The following is a 12,738-nucleotide window of genomic DNA, read 5'->3' as shown; positions in this document are numbered from 1 at the left end:
GGCTGGGGAAATCCACGTCAGGCTTCTAGTCAGGACCTTCTTATCTGTACAGTTAAAGATAGGACACTCTCAAACTCATTGTCGTTGAGTCAGAGCTGACTCACAGCTGACCGTCCACTGGGCTCCTGAGGCTGTGAATCACACAGGCGAATACTGCCCATCTTTCTCCCTCAGAACCGCTGATGGATTTGAACTAGCAGAGAAATGCAAACTTTGGGTGACCAGGATAACTCGCTATGGACTAGACAGCCTGAACTCCTTTGGAAAAAGAAAGAAGATGGATTGAGTAACTCTGGAATCCCTTTCAGTTTCCAGAATTTACATATTCTGGTGAGGTAACACAATTGTAAAGAAAACTCTGAAATGCTTTGAGTCGAAACTTACTCATGGCTGACCCTTCAGTGCCATTTCCAAGGCAGTAAATCACATCAGAGGAGACTGCCCACTAAAGATTCACCCAAAAGTGACTGTGTCCTCCTACCCCCAGCTTCCCCATGCCCCTCTCCTACAGCCACTAAAAGACTGTCATTCAGTCACTTCTGACTTAACAGCCACCTACAGGATAGCGCAGAACTGCCCCATATGGTTTCCAAGGCTGGTGATCTTACTAAGGCAGGGTGCCATGACTTTATTTTATGGTGTGCTTGCTCAGTTCAACCTGTTGGCCTTCTGATTAGCCATTGAAGTCTTTAACCACTGTCCTAATGAGGCTCCTCAAATGACACTACAAGGACATTTGAATACTAAGTTGCTCTGCTTGCCAACTCTTGAAGATCTCTGTCAGTGACCCTCTCCAACAAACTGCGATGTCAAGAACCCTTGGCGAGATTGATTCGGTAGTTCTAATATATGAAACACCTCTCCAAAGAGGCATTGGATTATTATTCTAATCAAATGAGGAAACAATAAGCAGCATCAGGACTGAAGCTAGGTGGGCCTGGTTCCGAGGCTGTGTTCCTCCATCCCGTAGGATAGTGCCTCTTCAAGTTAGTAGGAAGCTTGAACTCTGGGACAGAACCTTTTTTCTCCAAAAGTGAGCACCTTCCCACTTTTTGAAAGGAATTTAGTGGCACCTGGTCTTCTCTTATTCCCTCTGTATCTGTACTTCACTAGGGCTAGGGGAAGCTGCATTTGTTACCTAACAGGGGCTGACGGACCATTACAGATCCAGAAGCCATGATGGAGGGGCCAGAAAGGACAATCTCCTGAGTCAGTCCCAAATGGTCAGGAGTGGGCATGCTTGATAGGTCTCAGATGGTCAAGAGACAGACTAATAGGAAAGGACAAGCCCCTAGTTACAAAAATCTGACTCATACTCGCCCTTTAATACTGCCCTTTAATTTATGTTAATTTGCCCTCATTTTCAAATGTCTGAATCAACCCCTACTTGAAACAAATTCTTCATCACAATCACCTTCACTCACTGCACATGCAGCTTTTAAATCACTGAAAAAGCTCAAGACTTTTTCTGCACTAAATCGCAAACCCACTGCCCTGTAATTGATTCTGACTCAAAGCAGCCTTGTGGGGGCAGAGCCCTCAAGGGTTTCCAAGGCTCTAAATCTTCACAGAAGCAGACAGCCCCGTCCTTCTCCCACAGAGCAACTGGTGGCTTCAAACCACTGACCTTTCGGTTAGCAGACAAATGTCTTAACCACAGTGCCATCGTAACAGTCTTCCTGCACTAAAACCCACCTTCTCTTTGCAGGAGGAGATTGCCCATTTTTCTCAGTCAGGGAAGCGGGTGGATTCCAGCTCCCAGCCTTTCCTCATACCTGCACTAAATCAAGGCTTAATAAGAAGTGCATGCAGCTGTTCTGACTTACCTTACAAATTTGACTTAAAGATGCTACTGGGAACAGATAGAATTGAATCTTGATCATAACTGGGGACTTCTCTGGTCTCTGGGTAATTAGTTCCTCTCATTCCCAGTCTGAGCAAACTAGGATATTTAAGTATTTTTAAATGAAATCTTCATTTTTTTTATGATATGTAACCTGGCCATCTCACTTCCCTTTCACCATTGCTTTCTTTCTTTTTTTTTTTTTAATTTTACTTTTTAATTTTATTATTTTTGTGTGTGAGTGTACCGTCAAATCAGATCTGACTGGTACAGGAGGAGATTGTCCCTCCTTCCCCGGCAGAGGATCTGGTGGATTCAAACTGTGAGCTTCTGGCAGAGGATCTGGTGGATTCAAACTGTGAGCTTCTGGGATTGTAGTTGCAGCTCCTTGCCACTAGGCCACCAGAGCTCCCCTCATCATTGCTTTCTGTTCAGGCTTGGGAGACTGCAAGTCAGAGATACCAGTTACTGAGACCACCCCATCTGTAAAACTGTGCTCCAACGTGTTAGCAATCGTTGATTTTAGGGGGAAAGACTGCTAGGCATTTCTTCTACAGTGCTTCTGGGTGGACATGAACAACACCAACCTGGTCAGAGCTGCACATTATCCATTTGCACCACCCAGGGCCAGAGAATTTGGGATGGTTACCACTGGTGAAGATTGGCGACTCAGAGAGGCAGTGTCCAGCGGCAGCCGGGGGCAAGCCTGAGCCCAGTGGCTTGCAAAGCATTTGCATGCTCCCTTGCATCAGGTCACGGACTAGCCCAAAGGCTCCCAATCCCGAGAGGCAATGCTCTTTCAGAATTTAGAGAGCATAATCAGAAATCAGAGTGATCACTAACTGAGTTGACTTCCTAAATATTTCACGAGGTCTCAGCAAAGTCCTTGAATGCTTTAGGTTCGGTCTTAATCTCCTGCAAAGCCATTACTACAATGAAATTGGCTAAAAGTTCTGGTTCCTTCCTGTGTCTCCATTGCTCAGCAAAAATGCAAGTGACTAGTGTGCTCATTGGTGGCCTAAGTCCTTCAAAGTAGGTGGGCTTTTTTCCAGAAAACAACTCTTACCCATCTGAGTTTTCTATCTCGGCAGACTCTAGACCTTAGGCCACTTGATGCTATCTCCTATCGACAATTCACCCCCAAAAGTGATTAGAGAAATACAAAACCAAAAGTGAAATGAGACAGATCTATTTGCTAAGTAAGAAGGGCACCATCCAGCAAAGAGGAGAGGCAGATTAATAGCTGCCTTACAGCAAAAACAAATGAACACAAAATCTAATTTACAAACCTATTAGATTTGCTATGTAAGCTGTTCACAGCTGATCTGATTGTACCTCTGCCTCCAGAATTCCTGCAAGACAAAGGAAATGCATTATTTATAAACCCAGCTCTCTTTTGTAAAGCCATCTTCAGTCCTCAGGAGATGCCGTTCCCCACCTGGAGAATAAATGAGGGAGGGGATGGTTTTATTCTGGCCTCTGTAGAAGTAAGGGCAAGTCCTGGCTGTGAGCCCAAGCCTTTTACTGAGAAGTCAGCTCCCGGGATAGACCCCTGCCCTTCAAACTCGTTTCCATTAGTACCATGGTTCCCACTGGAGAGTCCTGTTTGAGACTTAACTCCCCTTGGGACTGATCTGTCTTCATGCACAGCTTCAGCGTGACTCGGGATCCGTTCTAGCATGACGCCACGTGACTCGGGATCCAGTTCTGGCATGACGCCACGTAACTCAGGCTTTGCCAGCTCCTTTCTCTTGCTTTTACTCATACGTGGTGAGATGTGGTACAGACTCTCACTCTCTCCAGACTTGAGATTCTGGAAGTTCACCAGAGGCAAGGAGGTCAACTCAACAGTGTCTTGGACCAAAGAGAACAATGGATTTTCTTTTTGGTGGCAGGGGGCAATACTATCGAGGGGTGTCACTTTAGTGGGAGGCCAGGAGATGGGTGGGTGATGGAGATCTGGGCTTTTTCATCTTTAACTTTCTGGGGTAAAGAATTTGAAAGTCCTCTCCAGCCTCACCGTCCATTCAGATCTGCTGAATTTCACTCTGGGTAAGGCTATCTATCAAACCATTGCACGCTGGTTTGCTTTTGTGTTGGGTAGGGGGTGGTTGAATTGGTATGCTCCCTATGCTTCATTCTCTGCACTGCTCGTGTTCTAGAAAAGCTTGGGTGGGACTAATTCTTATTTTTATGAAACAAGATCATTTTGTCAATGATTTGTAAAAGGCCTTGTTTGGTAAGGTAGTTCTTGGTATTACTGTTTTAAGTTCTCTCTAATATTTCAATCAGGGTATCAGTGCACTCCAGAGAAACAATTCAAATCTCTGGGGTAGTCATACACTGGAAGGAAGGAAGCCATCTCACTGCTCCACATTGGTTTTAAGTCTGATTTTTCTATTGGCATTCTTTTATAACATCGTATGTGCATGTGGGCTCAGAGTAAGGAGTTGTATTGCTAATGTAAGGCATGCGATGCTTTGTGGGAGAAAGAATGGCAGTCTCTTCCCATGTGATTTATTACCTCTGAAAACCCACTGGGTAATCAGTTGTGAGTCAGTTCTGATCCAATGACACATAACAATAAAACAATAGATGTAGGCATGTGCATTGTTGTTATTGTGTACCACTGAGTCTGAACCAACTCATAGCTGACCCTCAGAAGGGCTTTCAGAAGCAGTAACTGCATGGGAGGAGATTGCCCATCCTTTTCACGCTTAAGTAAGTATATTTATATGTATGTATGTATCTATAGTGGTAAGGAATTGAGGTGCCAACACAAAGATACGGAGTTTCTCACCTCCTACTCGATGGGGAAGGCCCCCTATGAGGTGGATTGATTCAGAGACTGGGGTAATTGGGATGGGTGTATCGGAGACGGTGTGATTGGCACAGGACAGAGCAGAGTTTAGGGATGTTGTACATAGGGTCGCTATGAGTCACAAGCGACTCGACGGCACATAACAGCAACAACATCATGTATCTATAGTGGTAAGGAATTGAGGTGCCAACACAAAGATATGGAGTTCCTTACCTCCTACTTGATGGTATACAATATGTATATACAAATGTTCACATACACATACATATATCCACATCATACAAACATATGTTGTTGTTGTGTGCCATCAAGCCAGAACTGACCCATACCTGACCCTCTGGTGGGGTTTCAGAGGCAGTTTATCGCACAGGAGATTACCTATCCTTCTCCTGCAGAGCAGCTGGTGGATTCAAACAAAGTGCCTTTGTGATTGCAGTGCAGCTTCTTACCACTAGGCCACCAGAACATGTTTTTCAATTTCCAGTATCATTGCCAAGAGGTAGTAGTGTCCCACCTCACAGCGGGAATACTGAACAATGTAAATGAGCCTTGATTTGTCCAATATTTTATCCCATGGTATTTACACCATTCAAGTCTTATTATTTAATTAACAATAAGTCACTTAGTCCTGCTGATTTTAACTTAATCTCTGTATTTCTTTTTGTTGTTGTCATTCCAGTCCTATGCAATCCTTGGAATGTCAATGATCTTGACCTTCCAGCCTGGGGTCTGGGAAGCCCTGTCAGCTCGGGCTCTGCAGCAAATTAGCACCTAGGAATTTTCTGAGCATGTGGCTGCTACCTGTGCCATTGACCTGTTTCAGGCCATTCTCCAGCCTGCCCACTTCCACCCACTCACAAAATCAGTCTTCTTTGAGGGACAGTAATTAAAAATGTGATAATAGCTCAAGATGACTAAAAGGTTCATGGAAAAAAGAAAGAAAGTGCAGAGATATTCAATAAAAAGCAAGTTTATGTTTTTAAAAGGCCTTGCCTGTGGTAAATTTGGTAATTGATTTGGAGGAGTTATTGAACAATCATGGACAAAACCTCAAAAAGTTGAACTCATTTCCATCGAGTCAGAACTGCCTCATAGCTGACCATCCACTGGGTTTTTGAGTCTGTAAATCACATGAGATGAGACTTTCTCACTCAGAGCTGCTGGTGGATTTGTACCACCAGTGAGGCTATTCTAGACCGCAAAGTAGACTTCAAGTGGATTAACCATTGTTGCCTACACTTCAGTAATTCTGTTTTTGTCACCAGTTAGTAACACTTGTTTATCACTCATATTATCAACTCCTTCAATCCTAACACTGACTCACCTTTAGAAACTCCTGACCGATACTGTCCATTAAAATATAGGATTGTTGTCATAGCAAAATACTTAATTTTGTTAAAACCCACAAAACCATTAACAGAAAAATGTGTATTGAAAAATTTCTGGAAACTATATTACCAAAAATACTAGGAGTACTTTGTAATGCCCTCTGGGAAAGACCAAACTAAACAGTTAAATATCTAAAGAAGAAAAATCATAATAAATTGATAAAGAGATGGAAAGAGAATATTTATCAAATATTTGGTGTCGGGTGAGGAGTAAACTTGAAGGACTGTTTAAATTCAGAAGTCTTAGGGAAAAAAGAATAACAGGAGAATTTGACTTCATAAAACTTTAAAATTCTGTTTAGACAAAAAGTAAACCTCAGCCAACCCCAGCTCAGTGTGCATCCTGAAGTATAAGGAGGTGGAGTTGAGGATCGCTTTAAATCTAATTGGATTTAACCAGGGCAATGTCTATTGATAGTCAGCTCCCTCTTTTTTTGCCTTTTTCTTGCCCCAAATTATTCTGATGTAGGACCCACCAAGTCCCTGGGCCTTTTAATATCAACCTTTCCTCTAACTAAGACCTCCCAGCCTAGCACTACTAGCATTCTGGCCTGGAGAGCTCTTTTCTGTAAGGGTTGTTCTGTGGATTGTAGGACATTTTGCACCATCCATAGCCTCTACCCAGATGTCAACAATGTACCTTGTCAGTTGTTGTCATGTTGATTCTGGCACATGTCAACTCAGGTGTGCACAATAGTAGGACGACTACTCTGGTTTTCTAAAGTCATGACCTTCCAGATGCAGACACTAGAGTGGATTTCCGAGGCGCTTGGGGGTGAGTATGAACTTTTTGGGCAGTTAGTACAGTGTCACCTAGTCACTGAACTGTTTGTGTCACCTCAGGATTCACAATATTCCCTACCTCTTCCCAAGTTCTGACAACTAAAAATGTGTCTAGACATCATCATGAAATGAAGTAGAAGGAAAATTGCTCCCAGTTGACTTTATGTTTTGCTGTTGTTTCTTAGATGAGAACTCCTCAAGCTCCTGCCAACCTACCATCCCATCTCCGTTCCCCTCCCACACTAAGTCCCAACTCCAGAGCCTGTCCTTCAAAGCCCTCTCAATGCTCAATTCCCCTCCTGCTTTTCCAGCTCCTCCCAGAGTGCTCAAAAATTTGGTTATAGGATGCCTCACTTCTTCCTATTTGTTTCATGGGACCCCAGATGGAAGGCTTGGAAGGAATCATGTCACCTACATAGTCTCAGCTTCCCAATAACTAAAGAAACCAAGGCCTGAGATTTTGCGTCTCAGTTTCAGCTTCCTCATCTGCTCACCCACTTAACTGTAATCTCCTCAAGGATTAGAACAATATCTCCTCACCTTCATCACCTCATGCAGCATCACAGCCAACGGGGATTCAGGAAATCAAACCAACCACAATGTTACCTGGGGCTTTCACCTAAAAAAGTCTTTGCTGCAGTTTGGATGCTGTGATTCCACATAATATTTATATCTGTGTGAAACACGGTTTCATCTCTCAGTTAGCCATAGGATGGGGCCAACATCATTCCGAAAGACTCACATTGCGAAAAAAACCGCACATGTTTCCACAAGCATTTTTTAAAAAAATAAATACTACATAAGATTATTATCGTAAAAATAGAAGGATAACTAGTAAAATATGTATGTTGACCCAAGGGAGGAAGGGGTAGGAGCAGAGGGATGAAGATGGGTGGGGCCAAACCATAGGGTTGGTAGGCAGTTTGATAGGCAGAGGGAGGGGGAAAAGGAAATGGGAAGGATCTGACGGGCATCCGGAAAGACAGGATAATAATGTGGATAGTCCTATGGTGATTAATTTTGTGAGATATAATGAATCAGAATGTATAAAACAAGTTGAATGATGGATAGTGTAAAACACAATGTATTCAAACTTTGTAGGCAAACCAATATAAAAAAAAATTCTAAAAAATAGAATATGTAAAAAACCCAAAAATATATTTAGATTTTGTTTCAAACATCATTGAAAGTCATAGAAACTTAGATGCTTATGTCATCTGAATGAAAAATTCCCGGTGAAAGTGTATTGTATAAAGAATTCTGTAAAGTATATATCTGTAATCTTGGGATACATTTGACCCTAATCCAGTATTTTCCAAAGTGTGGTGATAGAGGCTGACTACTTTTAAATACATTTTAGTATCTCCTTTCATCACTTACATAATATCTTCTACAAGTATAGTATATATAATAAACTAAAGCAAATGAAAATGGCTATATTAAGAAACACCCTCCAATCTGTTTTTAGTAAAATGAAACAAAACAAAATGTTGTTGTCAAGTAGTTGCAGCTCATAACAGTCCTGTAGGATAGAGCAGAACTGCCCTATAGGATTTTTAAGGGTATGTATATGTTACAGAAACAGACTACCACATCTTAACTCGTGCAATGTCTGGCTGGGTTTGAACTACCATCCCTTTGGAGAGCAGCAGAGAGCTTTAACCTTTGTGTTGTCAGGGTTCCTTAGAGTAAAAAGTAAGCACGAACTCTGAAATTTGCATTTCTGTTTAGCTTCTTCTTCCAAGCCCAGTTATCTAGAAGCAAGGAAGCGTCCAGTGTGTAGGAGGCTCCTGGCTGTGCTGGAAGTTTCCATGCCTGCTGTAAATCTCTGGAGAGTCAGGCTCAGCAAATGAACTTTCCAGAACTGACGGCTTTAATTAACAGTTTGGACTCAACCTAAAGAGTTGATTAGTCTAGAGAATAGAAGATTAAAGTACAATTCATGAATTCGTAAATGATTCTTCTTTCACTTTTTTTTTTCCAGGAGGCACAGTACTGAATGCATATAATTAGATCGAATGTGCTTTTTTAAACATTTATACATAAAAACCATTAGGTTTATGCCTGTGGACCTCTCAAGAACACCCCGTAAGCATATGATGACAGGAAGCGGTTCAAATTTGTGCACACTCCAAAGAGAAGCGATACAACAGAATGTAGAAATTACTGATAAATAATATCGCACACAAGTAAAATTATGTTGTTGGTAATTCCACAATGGTTGATGCAGTTCATTGACAGTGAACTGCCAGAACATCAAGCTGGTTTCACGAGAGAATGTGGAACATGGAATATTATTGCTTATGTCAGATGGATCTAGGCTGCATCAGAGAATATCAGAAAGATGTCTACTTGCATTCTATTGATTAAAACCAAACTATAAAATAAGCAGTATCATAGCAAAATACACATTATTCCAGTACAGCAAACTGACAGACAAGCACCAACTCATAAGATCAAACTATGTAAAAAGCAACATGCAAATATACAACTGTCTAAAGAGGAGAAAACAAGACATAGGGGCACAGGGCTGTGAGTGTCTCTCTGAAATGTCAGAGGGAGTAAGAATAGGACAGCCCCTCACTGCCCCAGAGCAGAAAGCAGATAAAGAGCCCATGGCCCATAGCCCAGGCCCAGCCTCTAGAAACACACCAACAGCAAGAGGTTCATTTATTCATTGCTGACTCACAGACTTAACAGTTGTGATACTAAGAATGGTATTAGGGACAGAAGTTGGAAACTGAGAGAAGCAAAGAATATTACCCAAAACAAATCCAAGGTTTTAACCCAACAGTTCCAAGTTACAATTTCTAAATTAGTCCTGGTTCTGGTTTCAGTTCAGCAGTCAAATTTAACTCATCCAGCAAGGTTTGCCTGAGAAGTTTTAAGTCAGCTTCTCATTAAAGCATCTGACAAGAACTGCAAAAATCTTTTAACTGTGGCCTTTATCTCAGGAATTCTCTGCTTATACCTTGCCACAGTTTCTCCAGTCAATTCACCATTATCACTAAGGTCTTGCTCCAGTCTCCCTCAAGTCTTCCCATGACAAGTCTTGCTCTTCTCAAGGCTTGCTTCCCAGTGTGTTAAGCAATCTTTCTTTTATCTTAGTCCCATAGCTGTTGTTGATTTGGAAGACCATGTGTCTGCAATTAAGGTAGCTGGAAACCAGAGTGACTAACTGTAATGGCTAAAAAAGGTAAACTTTTAGGCCAACACCACCACAACAAACATGCATGCTTTGGGAAATAGAAATAAAAATGTCTGGCTTAGGACACTGTATCTGCAATTCCAGCAGAATATTGCAAATGGGTTGTTGGCCAGTCAGGTCAGAGTTTCAGTTCCTCTAAATAGTTACTAAGGCCCTGACATGCAAGCCAGTTCACAGGTAGCATCTCTTCTCCTTTGGGGTGTATCTTGGAGTGCAGCACCCAGCCTTGGACAGAATCTCTCCTGGTCTCAGAGAAGCCTCTTGTTGTTGTTAGGTGCTGTCAAGTCGAGTCCAACTCATAGGTAGCCTCTAAGCAAAAGATCTGATCCCTGTTCTATCCTGCAGCTTCCTCACATTACGTGACACACAAGAGCCCATTGCAGCTGTAACTATGCCAATTCACCTGATTGAGGGTCTTCCTCTCCTTCACTGACCCTGAAGCCTTCCCAGGATCATGCCCTTCTCCAAGGAATAACAGCACCTCCTAGCAACGTGTCCAAAGTATGTGAGGAAAAGCCTCATCATTCCTGCCTCCAAAGAGCACTCTGGCTGAACCCTCTCCAAGACATATCTGTTTGTTCTCTTGGCAGTCCATGGGATGCTCAGTACTATTCTCTAATACCACAGCTCAAAGGTATCAATTATTTTCCTGTCATCCTTATTTATTTTCTAGCTCTCAGACTCATAACAAGGAATCAGAAAAACCACGGCCTGAACCAGAAGCACCTTAGTCCTCAAACTGACATCACTGCTCTTCAATAATTTGGAAAGGTCCCCAACTGCAGATCGTCCCAGTGGAATGCATCTCCTTATTTCCTGCTGGTGCCAAGGATGTTAAATTTTGGATCCAAGCAAGATGAAGCTGTTGATGCCTATTGGTCCAGTGGTAAGAATCTTTGTTTTCCTGACATTGAGTTGCAATCCATATGGAAGGCTGCATTCCTTGATCTTCTGCAACAGGACTTAGAAGAGTTTGTGACACCAGGGATATTATTGCTGATGTCAGATGGATCCTAGCTAAAAATCAGGAATACTTGGAGAATGTCTATCTGTGCTTTATTGACTATGCAAAGACATTTGACTGTGTGGATCATGAAAAGTTGTGACTGACATTGAGAAGAATGGGAAACTCAGAGCATCTGATTGTGCTCATGTGGAACCAATACCTTCACCAGGAGGCTGTTGTGCAAATGGAGCAGGGGAGTAATGCATGGTATGGAATTTGGAGGGGAGTGCACCAGGGTTGTATTCTCTCCCCATATCTACTCAATCTGTATGTGGAGCAAATTACCTGGGAAGCTGGACTCTATGAAGAGGAGTGTGGCATCAGGATTGGAGGGAGACTCAGCAATAAACTGCATTATAAAGGTGATGCAATCTTGCTGGATGAAAGTGAGGAAGACTTGAAGCACTTATTGCAGAACATCAAGAAATGCAGCCTAGATAATGTCATTGCCAGTCCAAAGGATGGGTGCAGAGAGGATGCCCTATCAAAGATGTCTAACTTAAAGAGACAGTGTTTGACAATCGGACATATGGGTGCAGAGAGGATGCCCTATCAAAGATGTCTAACTTAAAGAGACAGTGTTTGACAATCGGACATATTAAAGTGTACAAAAATGTGCCTGTAAGAGACAAGTGTCTCAGGCAGAAGGAAAGGAAATGTTCCAGTCTGCAGAAGAATTGATGCCTTTGAATTGTGGTATTGGAGAAAATTACTGACTATCCCTTGGACTGCCAAAAGAACAGATATATCTTGGAGAAAGTGCAGCTAGAATGCTCCATGGAAGCAAGGATGGCAAAGCTTCATCTCTCATACTTTGGCAATGTTGCTGGGAAAGACTATTCCTTGGAAAGGGGTCATCATGCGTGGGAAGGTGAAGGGAGAGTGAAGGAGAGGAAGACCTTTAACCAGATGGATTGACACAGTGACTGCAGCAATGGGCTCAAGGGTGTCAGAGACTGTGAGGATGACACTGGATAGGATAGAAATCAGGTCTGCTTTTCATGGGGTCACTATGAGTCGTACTCAACGCAATGGCACCTAACAACAATAGTAGCACCAACTTTTGCAGTCTGAAATTGATTAAACAAGCAATCAAAATTCATTAATAACAATTGATGACTGGGATGCAAAAGATGGAAACAAAAGATTGTTTTTATTGTTGTTGTTAGGGAGCAACTATTAGGAAACAAAGAAAAGGACTAGTAGTTAGAAATTATGAACTTGGTGATAGAAATGAAGCTGGAATTTGCATAATTGAATTTTGTATGATCAATTATTTAGTCCCTGCAAATGCTATTTTTTTTAAAAAACAACAACAACAATAACCACCCATAAATAGGGTCTATATATACAGACCTCACCTGATGGACTAAACAATAAACCAATTAGCCACACTTGTGGGAAAAGTCCATGAAGAAACTCAGTATCAGCAGTCAAAGCAAAGCCAGGGCTTGACTGTGGATCAGACTACCAATTATTTATATGCAAGTTCAAATTGAAGCTGAAGAAAATAAAACATATTGTAGCTTTATTTGCAATAGCAAAGAGCTGGAAACAACCCAACAAACGAATGGATAGAGAAGCTCTGGTATAGTCACACAACGGAATTCTATACAGCACTGAAAAACAAGGAACTCATGAAATATTATTCAAAATCAGTAACCCCTGGAGGACATTATGCTGAGTGAA

At 42.0% G+C, this 12,738-nt stretch overlaps 1 protein-coding gene across 2 annotated transcripts in view; it reads right to left on the bottom strand.

Annotated features, from left to right (window-relative positions):
• Window positions 1-12,738, bottom strand: part of ST8SIA2 (ST8 alpha-N-acetyl-neuraminide alpha-2,8-sialyltransferase 2) — a 119,041-nt gene that overhangs the window by 36,523 nt on the left and 69,780 nt on the right. Inside the window, exon 2 of one of the 2 annotated variants that reach the window (XM_006885191.1) lies at window positions 3,133-3,195. The exons of the other annotated variant lie outside the window; for it this stretch is intronic. Coding sequence (XP_006885253.1) covers window positions 3,133-3,195 — 63 coding nt within the window. The remainder of the gene's footprint in view (window positions 1-3,132; window positions 3,196-12,738) is intronic. 2 annotated transcript variants of the gene reach the window in all.

The sequence above is a fragment of the Elephantulus edwardii genome, unplaced genomic scaffold (genome assembly GCF_000299155.1).
Source record: "Elephantulus edwardii isolate Elephantulus edwardi_28Jun2011 unplaced genomic scaffold, EleEdw1.0 scaffold00041, whole genome shotgun sequence".
Taxonomy (NCBI): Eukaryota; Metazoa; Chordata; class Mammalia; order Macroscelidea; family Macroscelididae; genus Elephantulus; species Elephantulus edwardii.
This window is presented reverse-complemented; position numbering and strand designations above follow the sequence as displayed.